This window comes from Telmatherina bonti (assembly GCF_933228915.1).
Source record: "Telmatherina bonti genome assembly, chromosome: 2".
Lineage (NCBI taxonomy): Eukaryota > Metazoa > Chordata > Actinopteri > Atheriniformes > Telmatherinidae > Telmatherina > Telmatherina bonti.
The window spans coordinates 8,966,297-8,985,033 of record NC_136620.1 but is presented as its reverse complement, the minus strand read 5'-3'; the positions used below and the strand labels follow the sequence as shown (position 1 = coordinate 8,985,033).

The window sequence follows — 18,737 nt, the reverse complement described above, 5'->3', positions numbered from 1 at the left end:
CTCAACGTGTAATCTGGAGTCAGCCGTTTTTGTTACTTTAATGGTATTTAGCTGTGCAGGTCACCACCATCACAAGTCCAAGTGTGAACTGTGTCACAGGATGAACACAGATCTGATGAGACATTCTCCCAGTGTTCCCAGTAGCATCATCTGCATCACTGTTAATTAGCCAGCCATACTACAGTATGCAGTCAGCACACTGAATACTATGGCTTTAACCAATACATCCAGCTAAAACATTCACTTTTAATACCACAAATATATTTAAAAGCAAGTTTTCACTTACTTTTACACAAGTGAAAAGGTTAATGTGATACTTTTACTTCAGTAATTTTTAGTTTGTTCATCTATACTGTTACTTAAAGGTCCTCTTTTATTCAAATTTAGCTTATTAAAGCTTTTCTAACAAGAAAGATGTGAAAAAGAAAAGATGTCAGATGTGTCTCCATATCCTGTGTTTAAGCCCAAAAAATGAGAAAATTCTGTCGCTGCTGTTCTTCCAGGTTTCAGCGAACGGGTTCTCTATGAGGTGAGAGTGAGATCTTTCTGTTTCTGACCTCAAGAAGGAAAAAAAAACTCCTGGTTAGCTGAGTCATTCAAATCACTAAGTGGGCGCCAGTGAAAGCCACATCCTTTCCCTGAGAGAGGCGTGGAGTGGGAATGGACAGCACCACTCAGCAACATTTAAGGGTCCAGACAAAGAAACAGTCCGTTCTCATCACCAGCTGAGCCCTTTGCAAAGCTTTTAATAAATATTTTGAGCTGCAGATTGTTTTATCAGATTTAATCCCCAAAAACAAGAAAAACATTTTGAAAATAACTCAAAATTTGAGTCTTTCATCCCAAAGTAAATACACACGAAAATCTGATACACTGAATACTGTAAACCAGGGGTAGGCAACTCTGGTCCTGCAAATGTTAGGAGTTTCCCTGCTGCAACACATCTGATTCAAATCAACGGCTAATTAGCAGACTTTTGCAGAGTTTGATGTCAAGCTCAAATCTCAAGTCTGCTAATTAGGTGTAATGTAGGCCAAGTGTGCTGCAGCGGAGAAACTCCTAACATTTGCAGGACTGCGGCACTCGAGGGCTGGAGTTGCCTTCCCCCACTGTAAACACTTTTATAAGTGTGTGTAAATGAGTTAAATATGGGTATTAAAATTATGTCATTTCTCACAATTATGATTTTTATAATCATGCAAATGAACTCAGTAATACCTGAAAAAAATCAGAAGTTTATCAGTTTAAGGAAGTGATCCCATGTTCATAGCAACTCTTTATTCCCTGATATAGCTTACATGTTTTCTAACTTTTATTAAAAAACCATTTGATGTAGTGAAGTAAACACTTAAAATGGTATGAAAACAACAAAATAATGCAAACAAAAAAATAAAAACGATGAGCCGTACATCACACAGTTTTAATGCACGATACAGAGTCTAGAACACCGCGACATGCAATAAAACCACGTAATGCACGGATTCTAGTTGTTTAATCCACTTATACCACACAATAAACAATTTATAACAAATGTTTATTTCTTTTTTACAAAACTTGCTGAATATGCTAAAGTACAGGAATCATAGAAAGTACAGATCATTTTGGCCTTGATGTTGCGTTGTCAAGCTAACGCATTTCTCTCATTCACCTGCCAAAAGGCAGCTGATCGGAACCAGTTGATAAATGCGTTGCTATGGTGACACCTGTAACGGGAGTGATATCACAGTGATTTGACTTGCAGAACTAGGTGTGTATATATACAAATAAAAGTCGTCATCTGGCATTAGAATTATCACGTTATGAACCATAAATATCCATAATTAACTTTCTGAACTCTAAATCTTTTTTTCATCACTAATTCTTCACTAACTCCACCCCCCATCTGGCTGTTTTCACATGTGTGAGAGAATATAATCTAAATTCTGTAATGTCAACGCTCTGACGGTAAATAGACATGCTGATGTGTGATGGCTGACGGGATCTAAAACTCCAAACCTCACTTCAGCTGCTGGAAACAGCTTCAGAGGACGTCAGAACAACCTGCGCGCCTGGTGGATCCACAGGCGGATGACAGCTGACGCATCTGGATCTAAAAACTACTTGATATGCAGGAGTGTTACAGCATTGTGTTATACTCATTGTGCATTATACTCCCTTCCCAGGTGTTTCTTATTATGCTGATGTGTGGCAGCCTCCTCCAGCCAATCAGGTCTGGGAGTGGCTTTTAAAAGACCTCAGGATCTGCGCGTCTGGGCTTCTGGCCACTTGCCATTCACACCATGTTGGTATTGTGCATCAGCTTATTGACATTGTGGGTTATATGTTGGTTATTGTGTTTCTGTTTAATATAACCCTGAGCTTTCTTCCAGATAGGCCTTGTAGGGGAGAGCTGCCATTTTGTTTTATCATATGGGGTTATTTTCTCCTGTTTATGTTACTATAGAGTAGGTTAGATGTAAGTTTGTACTTAGTTTTGTTTGGTGGGTAGGTAAGTTGTCCTTTTGTTTTGTAGGCAGGGGTGTTTTTGTTTGCTATGTTGGCCTTGGCTCTCCCTGACGCAAATGGCTGTCTGGTTGTGAATCTGTGACTGTGAAGGTCTCTGAGCAGTGAATAAATGTGCCCAACTCTGACCTTTTTCTCTGTGTTTCCATCTGAGGTTGTAACCTTGCTTCTGTAGGTGTTACTCCTTCTTAGGGACGTAACAAGGAGACTTATTTATTTTTTTATTTTACATTTTGGGAATGTGTGTGTGCGGATGTAGAGTTTATGACGATGGTTACAAAGCAGAGGCCAAAAAAAGGCTTAAAAACAAGGAAGCAGGAGCGATTCCTCCCTCACAGGAAAAACAGGTGTTTCTGGAACAATTTCATGAGATCCAAATGTGAAAAACGCAACGATTAAAAAACTTTTATGTTTTTCACATGTGATGTCAACATAATGTAATTCACATGTTCCTCATTTGTACTTTATATTTGATTCATTTATGATCCATATCTGAACCACATGTTTAAATCATGTCTGACACACGTGATTCACAGCTGGATCACATGAAAATGTTTAAAAGGACATTGTGTGAGATTTTTGGTTGTTAACTGAAAAATTAATTTCTGTATTTATACGTGCATTATCTTTGATGTATTATGACCGCCGTTAGAAGCCGTAAGACGAAATATTTTAGATTTGTTTCTCCATTCAACGGGTAAGCCAGCAGGGCGCGCCATGACAGTCTGCAATCGTGAAATTCTACAGCCTCCAGGAAGGGACAAACGGCCCCAATAAATAATCGCCAATCCTTGTTATAAAGCTCCAGACGCGTTCCACTTGTTTAGTTAATCCAAGAACTGCATTATAAACTTTAGATCAAATTATTTTTTTCAATGACCTAAATTAGGCATTTTACTGGGCTGAAAATGATCAGTTTTAAAACGCCTAAAGCTGCGAGAACCAACGGCTTGCCGTCAGCGGGGAAAATCGTGTTAAATTGTTATTAACAAAGATGGAGGACCACGGATATGCAGCAGCAGCACGGGAGCCCTGTTCGCCATCGCCAGCGCAAAAGGACACTTAAAAGGCAGCGTGACCAGGAAAAACAAAAAACAAGGATCAGCATCGGACTAGATTTCTCCAGGTGGAAGGAGCTGAAGACGGAGAAGGGTTTAAAAGCGATGCAGAAGTTGCCAACTTCTTCTTGACAAGTAAGTCAAATGCGCTGCCTAAAGAAACGGTTTTCATTCGGTTGTGTTTACCATAGTCATAATATATATTTTTATTCCTCGGTGTTGCCGAGGCTTTTTGACACTTGTTGGCTACCGTCGTTACGATGCCTGTTTTTCAGAAAGTGAGGTGCCAGAACGCGCATGCGTCAGGCGGATGTGAATGTTACACAATGTCCCTTTAAAAAACATGGGCCTGATCAGAAGGGGCTTGTGTTTTACATGTGCATTTTCATGTGAAGCATGTGGTTCTCATGTGGATGTTCAGGTCAGGCACATGTGGTTTTCCTGCCAGGCCAGTCTGGTTCATTTTTTCACTGCTTTCACATCCCTCTAATCATCAGTTTAAGCTACATTATACATCTCCTCTTCCTCTCTCTTGGTTCATCACCTCTCCTGTTGCTGAGTCACCTCATGACTTGTTGTGTGGTTGCAGTTGATTTTAGCTTTGCGTCAAACTTCACACAACTCATCTGTAAAAACAACCGGAGCAATAAAAACGAGGTAAAAACCCCGTCAGGGTGGGAATGTAACAAGAGTGGAATTAAACGCTTGCCGTATGTCTCCTGCGTTCCCTCAGATGACAGATTAATTTGGGTTTTTCTGCCATAACTCTGCCGTTTAAGGAAAAGCCTGTGGCCGACTTGCTCCACATCAGCACAAACATGTGACTGGCAGGGCGACAGGAGGAGCTTGATGTACATGCAGCAGGATTGCTTGGCTCTGCAGTGAGGCGGGAGGAGGGGGAGGTGATCATGATGCATTACTCCCCCTGAGTAAAATCATAATTACATCGCATCTACCAGGTAACTGACTGCCCCCCATGTGGCGAATATACTAAGTGATGGAGCAACAAGGTAAAATGATCTTATACTGTGCAATTTATTGTTTAATGAACTTTTAGGGATTTTATTAAGTAAATAATATAGTTTATCAGAAAGTCAATGCTATGATTTGCATTCAGACCATTTTTAATCAAACCTTTACTGAAGTAATTGCCTATTTGTGTTCACATAGCTGCATTTTATTTAGTCATTTCAGCATTTTCAGTAAGAAAGCGACCAATGGTGAAAAAACTACAAGAAATGAATAAATGAAAGCAGTTTCCTTTCTGTTTAACATCTCCGTTAACAACAGGATGATGACGCAGAGAAATGTTTTATTTGTCTCCATCTTTATTTGTATAGCCATCTGACCAAAGACGGATTAGCAGCAGCTGTTTTTACAAAGCAGTAAAATCTTCAAGGGTGTGCAGATTAACTGGCCCATTTGCTTCTTGGAGAGTTTAAATGCAGAGTTTCGGCTTTTTTTGTGATATCTGGGTACATGTTTCTTAGGGATGTGACGATATGCTTTTGTCCCGATTCGATTTGATTTTTTGGGGTTTGGCTTTTTCATGATTTCAATTAGGAAAAAACAACACAGTAGCCAGACCATCATTCTGCTGCTATAATGCCCAAGAAAACAAGTAAAGAGATCAATAAAAACAATAAAAATGACAAAAATTTTATAATAGATTGTTTGTATTTACCGTATTTTCACAACCATAAGGCACAGTCTCAGTTACAGGTGCTATTTCTGTATTTAACACATCCATAAGGTGCACCAGATTTTAGGGCGCGGTCATGGTAAAACATACCAGTATTCAACTTAAAACATGCTTGTTTGTGTGTGTTTAAAAAAAGGCAGTGGAAAAAAAACTAAGTACTTTATTGAAGAATTTAGCAATTTTTAAAATTATTTTTATCCATCCTCATTCACAAATCCATCAAAGTTCTTATTTTCTGTATCCGAAATGAACAGCTGGGCTAGCTCTCCATCGAACACGCCGGGTTCATCAATGATGCCGGCTTTAGCTCGAACAACAGTGCAAGCAGACACGTTAGCCCAAACATCCGCAATCCATTCACAAATTGTGGCGTAACTCGCCTGGCGCTGCCTCTTATTCTTAGTGAAACTGTGTTCGCCATCTGTCATCCATCGCTCCCACGCCGTTCGCAACATCACTTTGAACACCCTGTTTATACCAACGTCCAGCAGTTGGAGTTCCTTCGTCAAGCCCGAATCGGCTTTCGTCGGTCTTCCAATTCGGGCCACCTCGCCTTGTTTCCACGGAAACTCAGCTTCGTGTTCTTGACTTGGCGAAACTCGTGTTCCTGCTTCCTCCACTAGAACCATGGATTCATTGATCTTGAATTCTCTCACGGCTGCTCGATTCCCATGTTTGTCCACGTAGCTGATAGCTCGCAGTTCAGACTGTGCTTCGTAAAAGCGTGTCTCTTCGCTGTCTATTTTGGAGAAAATAAAAGACTTTTAAGTGCGCCTTATGGTTGCAAAAATATATTATTTGAATTATTTGGAAAAAAAAAATCGATTTGTTTTGTTAAAAAAATGTATTTTTAAAATTGTGAAGCAAAAAATCCCAATATTCTATTTTTTCAATTAAATGTCCCACCCCTAATGTTTGTGGTGTTAATGGTGTCCTCATTAAAACAGAAGCTGAATGAGGAGAGAAATTAAACACAGCAACAAGGAAAAACAATAAGAGTTTGTTGGACGGGGTTAAGACTTCACTAACAAGCCATGCATGACGTTTGCACACAAACACCAAAGTAACCGAGAACATCCAGAGTCCAGTCAGACACTGTAAAAAGAGATGAGCTAAACCAGCTGCAATTGTTGCAAACAAATGACTGAATGAAGCTTTTTCAGCTCAAGTTTGTCCAACTTCCATCGTTCATTTTCTATCCTGCTTAGTCCCATTTAGTCTCACAGGAAAGTCTATCCCACTAATCATCAGGCGAGAGGTGGACACGCCCTGAACAGGTCGCCAGTCCATCACAGGGTCCCAAAAAGATTTTACTCATTTATCCCAAAATAACTTAACTTTCCCATGTTACCAGATAATATGGCATAAAAATGATTTTAATTGTATGTTTATTTTAATTGCACAGTGTCACATGTTAACTACTTTGTAAAATGAGAGTATGTTATTGTAGTATGAAATATTAAGACAAAACAAGATGAGATGTCACTAAAGAGGTTTATTTCTGCTGCTAGTGCTCGGTGGTGGGGGGTCTTAATTCCTGCACTTTTAAACACACCAGAATATTCCAACTTTGTCCAAGTTTAAATAAAACACAATGAGTAATAGACAAATATAGAAATATAGAAAGCTATCATTTTTGGTTAGATTCTTTATGAATATGTGATTCCCATTAATCTTTACACTATTTATCCTAAATTATTTGAATAAATCTGATTGTCTGGTGGTGTTGTTACAACCACAGCTCCAAATTTTACTTCCCGGGTCAGCAGACGATGTGGTTGCTGAATTTCCTAACTTACCAGTTAAACAAACATTTCAGGTCAGGAATTAGATAAAATAATTCATTTATAAACGCAGCTAAATGCATCTTATCATGTCTTTTTAATTATTGTAAAGTTGTTTTTTCATGAGAGCTTATAGATGTGTTCAACGTTCTCTATTTTCCCTCAAGGAACAAAGTAGCTTTTGCTCTGAAAAAAAAAACAACAGTTTTTAATCTTAAGTTTAGTCGATTTTTCCCCATTACTGAAACTATTTGGTCTTTTTTTTATCATTTTCAAATATTTAAAATGTCAGCAATATATCAAAATATAAACTAACAAATACAACAGTTGTGACTAAAGTCATCCAAACTCATTTGATTTACACAACGGAGTTTGGTCTTTAGTTTCTCAAAACCCCTCTTGATAACTTAATTTAGCTAAATCAGTTAACTTGCAAAAGAAAGCAGCTGAACCAACTTAAATCATTTCTTTCCATTTGTAACAAGTGATTAAAAAAAGAGTTTATCCAAGTTGACCCATTAAGACCCAACCCAAGAAAAATGATTTCTTTAAATGCGAAGTCTTTATTTGTCCCTTTAACGAAAAGTAAAATAAAAACATACCAACATTTATGACCATGTGAAATGTAAACAGTTTTATAGTGTAATCTTCTGCTTTCTGGTGTCTGATAAGGGAAAGAAAACAAACATCTGATTGTGATTAAAAGGATTTTTAGCATTTGACATTATTATAAAGTGATGCTGAATGTCTCAGAAACTGTATCTATCATATATATAAAACACTGGGTTTTCATGGGTTAACTTATTAACCTGCCTGGAAGACGTTGCAAGTGTGGTGGTGCATTCAAGGGTTGATTAATTGAGCTTAACGTAATGACTTAAAGAAGTGGAAGCTACTTGTGAGGTTCAAAGTTCAAGTATGGCGCTAACAGCATTTCAAAGTCTGACAGGTTTGCACGTTGTGTGCTGCATGTTTACTCTGTAAGGGTTTTATGTGGGTTTATCAGTTGGTGGCATGCAAACAAACAAGTTAAAACCTGTTAATCACTGAGCTTTTAAGGAGCTGGTAAGAAGATTTGGTTTCTCTAGACGTAGCTCGGCGCGCCGTTTTCTCTGCTTCAGTGTTGCGGTGTCGCGATGCGGCTTTGTGTTTGCAAACATGTAAGCAATATTAACCGTCCACATCTCCTCTGATCTCCTAAATAAATCTAACGATATTTTCTAGGAAAATAAATATAAAATAAGCAACCTTCTGAGGCAAACCCCCCCCCCCCCCCAGTATAAAAGTGTTCATTAAGGGTCTCAAATTGAGATAAACTGCATCGGACTCAACATGAACACCAACATGCTGCCTTGAACAGCTGATTGCAGGAGTTGAACTGGAAACTTGGGGCTGAAAGATGATCGCTACACAGATTAAGCAAAGCCGACAACTTTAATGGTGTTTGTGAATGACCCCCCTCTGAACCCTGAGTAACAAAAGGTGGAATGATTCCCAACTGTGGATGTTTACAGCAGAAACGGTGGAGGGTTGATGATCTGGGCTTATTCTCTATGCAGTCATTGTGAGTGGACCATAAACTCTTCTGGGTATGAAAGTATTGTAGTAATATGAGTAATGTGAGTCTATAGCTGCATTTCCATTAATTTTTTTTTTTTTTTTTTTGCAAAATAAAAAGCGATATTTGTAAATTTTAAAAAACAACAATTGCGATTTGCAGGTGTTTCGATTTTACAGTGTTTAGTGCATTTGTATCAAGTCTTGTAAAAATCTCAATGCTCTCGCAAGATTTTACAAAAATTGCAGCTTCTGTAAGGGAGCCATGTAGCATTATTTTGGGGTTTTTGTACTTGCTGCGGAGAATTCGCAACGGATTTTTGAAGCTTTTCTCCCTCATTTTCTTTTCTAAAACCTCTGAAATTCGCTGTTTGTTCCACAGCGCGCCATCTCTACTGGAAATGAACTGATCATGAACCCCACGTCACATCAAGGGACACATAAATGCAAGTGTTTCCATTACACTTTTGCAATATATTTCTAAATCAAAACGTCTGAAAAACCACCTCATTAGAGCATAAAAACTTTTTAGCCATATTTCAGACCATTTTTTCTAAATGTAGGTGTTTTAATTAGAGGGTTTTTTTTAGGTGCGACATTCAGTTTTTGCACAATTCTAGGTTTAATGGAAACAGACCTTATATGTCTGAAATCTAAAATACAACAACAGATCTGCAACAGAATGAGTGAAAAAGGAAAGAATCAAGGTGTTGACATGATCCAAAATCCAGACCGCAGCCTGACTGAGATGCTGCGTGGGAACCTTCCAAAGGCTTGAAACCTCAATGATCTGAGGAAATGATGGAAAGAAGGGTGGATCAAAAAGCCTCCACTGCCACACGAGAGACTGGTAAAGTCATGCAAAGAAGTAATATTTAAAATAGTGGGCATAGTTTATCCACACACTGCTTCTTTATTTGTACAGTTTATCCCATAGACTGTATATAAAAGATGGACAGAGCCACCATGATGTCACCCATACTTTTCTGAAGAGCGAATTGAAGCTCATTGAGCGTTTCCCACCGTCACCATCTTGGCAGTGTCACACGTGTCGTCTCTCCCAGACAATACAAAAATTGGCAAAGAGGTAGAACTGAGAGGGGAGCTGTAAGCGTGGGGGCGGCTGTTTCACGTCTATCTAACTCTGACCTAACTAACTAACTATCTAACTCTGACCTAACTAACTAACTATCTAACTCTGACCAGTTTGTAACTAAGAGCTAACCAAGCTAACTCACAGGAGCTAACCAGCTAACAGAGGTGGGCTAAAGCTCAGTCACGCTGTTAACCGGCTAAAAACTGTGGTTAAGCTACACTTTCCCTACTTACAGCGGAATATTGGGTCCCCGTCAGTCAAAAGGACACGCTCTTAATTATGCAGAATTTCAAGACAATATTACATCTAAATGGATGGGTTGTAAGAAAATCATTCCCCACAGTTGTCATGAAGGTTAAACCTGAAAAACCTAAAATGGATTTTTGAACCAGGCTGTAAACATGTTTATTTCTGCCGTGAACATGTTTATTTCTGCCGTAAACATGTTTATTTCTGCTGTAAACATGTTTATTTCTGCCGTGAACATGTTTATTTCTGCCGTAAACATGTTTATTTCTGCTGTAAACATGTTTATTTCTGCCGTGAACATGTTTATTTCTGCCGTAAACATGTTTATTTCTGCCGTGAACATGTTTATTTCTGCTGTAAACAGGTTTATTTCTGCCGTGAACATGTTTATTTCTGCCGTGAACGTGTTTATTTCTGCCGTGAACGTGTTTATTTCTGCCGTGAACGTGTTTATTTCTGCCGTAAACATGTTTATTTCTGCCGTAAACATGTTTATTTCTGCCGTATACATGTTTATTTCTGCCGTAAACGTGTTTATTTCTGCCGTAAACATGTTTATTTCTGCCGTAAACGTGTTTATTTCTGCCGTAAACATGTTTATTTCTGCCGTGAACGTGTTTATTTTTGCTGTAAACATGTTTATTTCTGCCGTGAACGTGTTTATTTCTGCTGTAAACAGGTTTATTTCTGCCGTGAACATGTTTATTTCTGCCGTGAACGTGTTTATTTCTGCCGTGAACGTGTTTATTTCTGCCGTGAACGTGTTTATTTCTGCCGTGAACGTGTTTATTTCTGCCGTGAACATGTTTATTTCTGCCGTGAACATGTTTATTTCTGCTGTAAACATGTTTATTTCTGCCGTGAACATGTTTATTTCTGCCGTGAACATGTTTATTTCTGCTGTAAACATGTTTATTTCTGCCGTGAACATGTTTATTTCTGCCGTGAACATGTTTATTTCTGCCGTAAACATGTTTATTTCTGCCGTAAACATGTTTATTTCTGCCGTAAACATGTTTATTTCTCCCGTGAACGTGTTTATTTCTGCCGTGAACATGTTTATTTCTGCCGTGAACATGTTTATTTCTGCCGTGAACGTGTTTATTTCTGCCGTAAACATGTTTATTTCTGCTGTGAACATGTTTATTTCTGCCGTGAACATGTTTATTTCTGCTGTAAACATGTTTATTTCTGCTGTGAACATGTTTATTTCTGCCGTGAACATGTTTATTTCTGCCGTGAACATGTTTATTTCTGCCGTAAACATGTTTATTTCTGCCGTAAACATGTTTATTTCTGCCGTAAACATGTTTATTTCTCCCGTGAACGTGTTTATTTCTGCCGTGAACATGTTTATTTCTGCCGTGAACATGTTTATTTCTGCCGTGAACGTGTTTATTTCTGCCGTAAACATGTTTATTTCTGCTGTAAACATGTTTATTTCTGCCGTGAACATGTTTATTTCTGCCGTGAACATGTTTATTTCTGCCGTAAACATGTTTATTTCTGCCGTAAACATGTTTATTTCTGCCGTAAACATGTTTATTTCTCCCGTGAACGTGTTTATTTCTGCCGTGAACATGTTTATTTCTGCTGTGAACATGTTTATTTCTGCCGTGAACATGTTTATTTCTGCTGTAAACATGTTTATTTCTGCTGTAAACATGTTTATTTCTGCTGTGAACATGTTTATTTCTGCCGTGAACATGTTTATTTCTGCCGTAAACATGTTTATTTCTGCCGTGAACATGTTTATTTCTGCCGTGAACGTGTTTATTTCTGCCGTGAACGTGTTTATTTCTGCCGTGAACATGTTTATTTCTGCCGTGAACATGTTTATTTCTGCTGTAAACATGTTTATTTCTGCCGTGAACATGTTTATTTCTGCCGTGAACATGTTTATTTCTGCTGTAAACATGTTTATTTCTGCTGTAAACATGTTTATTTCTGCTGTGAACATGTTTATTTCTGCCGTGAACATGTTTATTTCTCCCGTGAACGTGTTTATTTCTGCCGTGAACATGTTTATTTCTGCCGTGAACGTGTTTATTTCTGCCGTAAACGTGTTTATTTCTGCTGTGAACATGTTTATTTCTGCCGTGAACATGTTTATTTCTGCTGTAAACATGTTTATTTCTGCTGTGAACATGTTTATTTCTGCCGTGAACATGTTTATTTCTGCTGTAAACATGTTTATTTCTGCCGTGAACATGTTTATTTCTGCCGTGAACGTGTTTATTTCTGCCGTGAACGTGTTTATTTCTGCCGTGAACATGTTTATTTCTGCCGTGAACATGTTTATTTCTGCTGTAAACATGTTTATTTCTGCCGTGAACGTGTTTATTTCTGCTGTAAACATGTTTATTTCTGCCGTGAACATGTTTATTTCTGCTGTAAACATGTTTATTTCTGCCGTGAACATGTTTATTTCTGCCGTGAACATGTTTATTTCTGCTGTAAACGTGTTTATTTCTGCCGTGAACGTGTTTATTTCTGCCGTAAACATGTTTATTTCTGCCGTGAACGTGTTTATTTCTGCCGTGAACATGTTTATTTCTGCTGTAAACGTGTTTATTTCTGCCGTGAACATGTTTATTTCTGCTGTAAACATGTTTATTTCTGCCATGAACGTGTTTATTTCTGCCGTGAACATGTTTATTTCTGCTGTAAACATGTTTATTTCTGCCGTGAACGTGTTTATTTCTGCCGTGAACGTGTTTATTTCTGCTGTAAACATGTTTATTTCTGCCGTGAACGTGTTTATTTCTGCCGTGAACGTGTTTATTTCTGCCGTAAACATGTTTATTTCTGCTGTAAACATGTTTATTTCTGCTGTGAACATGTTTATTTCTGACGTGAACATGTTTATTTCTGCCGTGAACATGTTTATTTCTGCTGTAAACATGTTTATTTCTGCTGTAAACATGTTTATTTCTGCTGTAAACATGTTTATTTCTGCTGTAAACATGTTTATTTCTGCCGTGAACGTGTTTATTTCTGCCGTGAACATGTTTATTTCTGCTGTAAACATGTTTATTTGTGCTGTAAACATGTTTATTTCTGCCGTGAACATTTTTATTTCTGCCGTGAACGTGTTTATTTCTGCCGTGAACATGTTTATTTCTGCTGTAAACATGTTTATTTCTGCTGTAAACATGTTTATTTCTGCTGTAAACATGTTTATTTCTGCCGTGAACATGTTTATTTCTGCTGTAAACATGTTTATTTCTGCCGTGAACATGTTTATTTCTGCCGTGAACATGTTTATTTCTGCCGTGAACGTGTTTATTTCTGCTGTAAACATGTTTATTTCTGCCGTGAACGTGTTTATTTCTGCCGTGAACATGTTTATTTCTGCCGTGAACATCTTTATTCATGCTGTAAACATGTTTATTTCTGCTGTAAACATGTTTATTTCTGCTGTAAACATGTTTATTTCTGCTGTGAAGTTGGTCTGTTTAACATGGGAGTCTATGGGGATTTGCTCTGTTTTGGAGCCCCTAGTGGATGAAGGGGGAACTGAAGTTTTATACACTTTCGCATCGGCTTCAGTTTTTACCGCCAGAGGTTGTTGCTTGGTTTATCTACACACTGGAGCTTAAATTTTACAGTTTATCCTAACGCTGCTTTTTTATCTTTCCAGTTTATTTTTACAGTTTGTCTTCACACGGCCTTCTTTATCTTTACAGTTCGTCAATATGCTGCTTATTTATCTTTAAAGTTTATTTTTACAGTTTATCCAAAAGCTGCTTATTTATTTTTACAGTTTATCCTAAAGTTGCTTCTTTGTGCTTACAGTTTATTTTTACAGTATATCTACACACTGCTTCTTTATTTTTACAATTCATCCACTCATTGCTTCTTTATTTGTACAGTTTATCCTCACACGGCCTCCTTATATTTACAGTTTATCTACACGCTGCTGCTTTATGTTTTGGATTAGTTTTTGTTAAACACTGAATAAAATGCTTTGTTGTTTATTTTATATATCACATCTTTAATGTTTGGTTAGGAATATATAGTTTTTATGAGCTGATGGATTAAACTGTAACATTGAAAGGGGCTTATGTTCCTTTCACTTTTCTCATGTGACTATAAACTGGATAATGTCAAACACAACCTTGCAGAGTAAATCTGTGATGGATGCGGTTGTGTCTCGCCTTGTGAAAGCTGCTCTGCTCAACTGGACTGCAACCCCAGAAAATCACAGAAATTGTGGAATTGGAGAAAACAAGTCAGGATTTTCCACTTTGAAACTGCTGTAGCTACAGAAGAGGGAAGTGGTTACTTACCACCCACCAGTAGTAGACATCAGGGGGCAGCTGGATGTTGTCTCTGGTCCAAACAGGAGAGATGTCCGGGTCATAGTTCTCATCGAACCATTCGGAGACTCCAGGATCTCCGACGCACCGAGGGCAGGCACACGTCTTCTGCTGATGAGCGTCGGCCGGTGGCACCCGATGAGCCCCCACGTAGCTGGGCACCAGCTTCACCCGCCTCGACTCCTCCCACCCGGGGGGCTCCAGGTAGTTGAATCCGACTCCCCCACGCAGGGAGACGGACAAAAAGAGCGAGGTGAGAAAGACAAGGACCAGCGTTCCGAGGAGAACCCAGAGTCTGCGGGAGCATCTCACCCTGCTTCCTTTCTCTCCCCCGCCCCCTCCCCCGCCACTACCTCCACCCATCATCACCCCTCCGCTCATCCATGGCCTCAGTTCTGACAGTCTGGGTGCCCCCCTGTGTGGGCCCCCGCTCCAGGGCCCCCAACCCCAGCCCCTGTCTCGGTGGAGCGTGGAGGACGGCATGCGGCCCCCCCATGGCCATGCCCCCACCCCTGGGCCTGCCACTGTCCCCAGCCCCCCACCACCTCCTCCTGTAGTCCTGGTCAGGGTGACCCCACCCCCACCGTCACACTGGACCACCGTCTATATCAGAGCAGCAAACACACACACACACACACACGCTGACACACAGACGGAGCACAATGTGTCAGAGTGGATTCGTCTCACAGTCAAGCTGTGGTCTCCGCAATGCTCCAACGGCGTCTCTCCACCTCCTCCGTGCTGCTCCTCCTCCCTCCCCCTCCTGCTCCTCTCCACACACTTGGAGGCTGAAGCCCACAGCTGTAACCTCCCTCTGCTCCTGACGAGAGGCGATCTCCCCTTCAGCTCCGAGCTGCTTCTTCCACCTCCTTTTACTCCTCTGTTTTTAAGTTCTAAACTTTGCCCCTCCCTGTCGTCATGCCGCCCCCCCCCCACCCCCCCGCCTCCCTCTGTCACTCTTCCAGCCGATGGATGCAGCAGCTCTCTCGTGTGTTCTCTGCCATCTGCGAGGACGGCGAGCTCGGCTCCTGCTCTCGGCTTTCTCGCTCTGCACTGAAAGCGAGGAAAGCAGCAGATCAGTGGAGAGTGGTGGAGAGAGGGAGGGAAGACGGGAGGAGGAGCAGTGGAGGGGAGGAGGTCTGTCCTGTGGGGTGTTTCATCATGACTCCAGTCATCCTTGACAACAGAAAAAAACCCCACTTCCCCTCTTTTCTTCTTCTGTGCCCAGGTTTTCTGTCTGCTTTCTACCTAACCGTGTGCAGAGCTGCTGGAAGAAAAGCCGCTGCGTCTCCCTCCAACATGAAGTTTTAAAAGTTTTTTTTCTGATAAAAAATTAATAAAGACATAACTCTGAGATATTATCAGATCTGCCGGCGTTTTGGTTGAGACTGCAGCCTCTCACTGCCAGCGCTGCAGTTTTAAGGCTTCTGCCAAGTTTCCTCTCCTTTTTTTGCCATTTAAGATTCATTGTTCAAGTCCCAAAGTTTAAAAGTCCTTCCACTCTTCATCACTGCCCCCATGGAGGAAAAAAGTGGAAAAGACAAAGATAAAGTGCCATTCTGACTGCAGGAGGAATATTTAAAGGCTTTTCTGGACGCGGGGGCGAAAGTGACGGATGGAGCGAGGTGTGCAGGGCGCGACTGGACAAAAAAAAAGACAAAACCAGTCAGTCCCAAATCTCATCTTCTCTCCAGCTGGCTTTGAGAGGATGATGGGCGAGAGGGTGGGTGGAGCATCTGTCCTTTAGCTCACTGTGTGTGTGTGTGTGTGAGTGTGTTTTTTCCTCCCTGTGATTTAATGTGGATGGTGTTAAGCTAGATTTGGACACCCTGTGCCAGATGCACTAATTTAATTGTGTTCTCCAGCTGTGCCAGCGCGTGATGTGCAGGATGCGGCCTATTGGCTGGCGACGGGCGTGTCGCCAAGCCGCTGAGCTTAAGGTGGCTGCTGCTTAGCTGTAATCCACTGAACTGTAATCCCAGGGTAGGACCCCTGCAGGGCCCACTGTGCACCAGCTGTCGACCCCACCCATGTCCAAGTGACGCCCTGCTTCGCTCACCTGCACACGCAAAGTTATATGTTCTCAGTTTGGAAGAAAAAGCTGTTTCTTGCTGTGTTTGTGGATCCCTGAGGCACAAATCGCTGCTTCCACTCAAGTTTGGAGATCAATTATTACAAAACATCTTATGTGGGTTTGAAGTTCCTCCTGGGTCTCCTGATGTCTGGCGTGAAGTCTGGGTTCCTGGCCTGTGGAAAGCCTGCAGACACACACAGATGGAAATCTATTTCACTCAGTTTGTTTACCTGAACACATAGTTACATCAAATCATCTCACATCAGCAGTTCTGCCCAGTTTTACAGAAAAGTAAACCTCTTCTCCCCCTTCCAGACATGAAACTCCTTCCTCTTCTCCTGCTCAACATGTCTTTCAGAGATTCATCCCAAGGAGAAGTATAGGGGGGGGGGGGGGGGGGGCTCCCAAACTCTCCTGTTTTGGTGTCTGTTGATTGGGACTGAATAAATTTCAAGATGTCACAATGTTGAAATGGAAATTGTGAGGCAGACTGACAGCAGACGGACTGGAAGAGGAATACCAAGCAGCCACACTGAGCTGCTGTGCTGGATGCTCAGGCTTCTGCAGGAAGACGCTGTCAGGTTGCAGAACTTTGTGTCATGGCTGCTTTTTTTAGTTGAGATGTGTGTGTGTGTGTGTGTGTGTGTGTGTGTGTGTGTGTGTGTGTGTGTGTGTGTGTGTGTGTGTGTGGGTTGGGGTGGGGGGGCTGCTTACAAATTAAAATGTACCGTAATCATTAAAAATTCAATTCACACACATTTCTCTTTGAGAACTGCATGATTTAAGAAGAAACATGAGTTTAACTCGGCTGATGTCATAAGCCATGAAAAACATGAGAAACTGAAGGTCTGCCGGGATTTGGACAAAGCCTTTAAATCAGGCTGTAAACTGATGAGAAGCAAAGATGCACACACACACACACACACTGCTGAATCTTTACATGAGACACTTCAGATCAGGGAAAAGACACAAGTTAAGGAAGCAGACCACCAACACAAACAGGCTGGACCCGCTTCGGCCTGGAAACATTCCTGAGAGACTTTCTCATGTTGACACGCAGCGTCACACAGCCGCTGCACACACATCCACCACACCCATGACGAAGATGTGCAGATACACTCTGCTGCTGCCATGCGACTGTCTGACAGGTTTTTTTGTCCAGTCGGCACCAAATGAAGCAGCCAGTGAGTGGATTTGTTGCTGATTTCATAAAGAAATTTATCCTGAAGACGAAAGTGAAGCAATTTATTCAAACCAAATCCAATTAAACTTGTTTTCTATAGCACTTTTCGTGCTAAAAAAACCCCAAAACAAAGTGCTTCACATAATAAAACAGTTTGTGTTAAATAGATAAAACACACACACACACACACACACACACACACACACACACACACACACACACACACACACATTTGATTCTTAACTCCTGTAAAGAACAAATCTGATTTAACTTTCAATTTCTGATGCTACATTTATTTCCCAGTCCTTCTGATTTCCATCACAGCTGTTTTTACACACAACATGCATAACATTACTCATCCATCTCTTAAAGCCATGGCATTCATTGGCATTCGTTATTCACACACTGTTTAGAAAGAAATGCTCCTTATGGCTTCAAGTGGGACACAGAGGTCTTATAGACCCTCAGTTTTCTCACAACGAAATGCCACATCACAATATGAACTCATATCCACATGCAAAGTGAGCAGTGAGTGCGTTAAACACAGCAGGGATGAATGGAAACATCTAAAAAACCATCATGTTTCTACATGTTTAACGATCTGTGTTGTAGAAACTTCTACGACACTAACAAGGCTGCTGGTTTGTAGCTGCAGCTCTGATGCTCTGAAAGGGCTTTTCTGTCGGCCATACGTGCCAGCAGCTCCATTCTGCTGATAATTATTGAAGGTAAAAGCATAAATGAGGAAAGTTTGGGAAGTTTTATTATTCTTTTAATGATGGGATTTGTCAGATTAACCAAATTAACCCACTGTTGCTGTGTCTCTTTATGTGTCTGCAGAAGTTCAGATTAAGTGATGCTTAAATAATCCAAACGAAAAGCCACATAAACTCATTAAACTCCCCGACACCCAACACACAGCAGGCTACCGGAACATCCCGGCCTTTGTCCCTCCTTACTGAACAAATGACGATTATTAAAGACGCACACAGACTGACTTTCTTTCAGACTATCACCCTCCCAACCAGCCAGAATCACTTTCCACCGCTCCATTTCTGATGTATCGCCATGGCAGCCGGCGAGCGATGCAGGATTGTTACAGCAACACAAACCAGAGTCCCCAACCTTGACCCATCTAATCAAAGCTGAAGAACTGGGACAGACGGGGTTTGTTTTTGTCTCATTTCCATATTTGCTGTATAAACCACGT

The 18,737-nt window shown here is 40.6% G+C and overlaps 1 protein-coding gene across 1 annotated transcript in view; it reads right to left on the bottom strand.

Moving 5' to 3' along the window:
- st3gal2 (ST3 beta-galactoside alpha-2,3-sialyltransferase 2) overlaps positions 1 to 14,651 on the bottom strand; it is a gene marked incomplete at its 5' end in the record, with an annotated part of 33,278 nt that extends 18,627 nt beyond the window's left edge. The window contains one exon of the mRNA XM_079248126.1: positions 14,241 to 14,651. Coding sequence (XP_079104252.1) covers positions 14,241 to 14,651 — 411 coding nt within the window. The remainder of the gene's footprint in view (positions 1 to 14,240) is intronic.
- Positions 14,652 to 18,737: the final 4,086 nt, after the last annotated feature.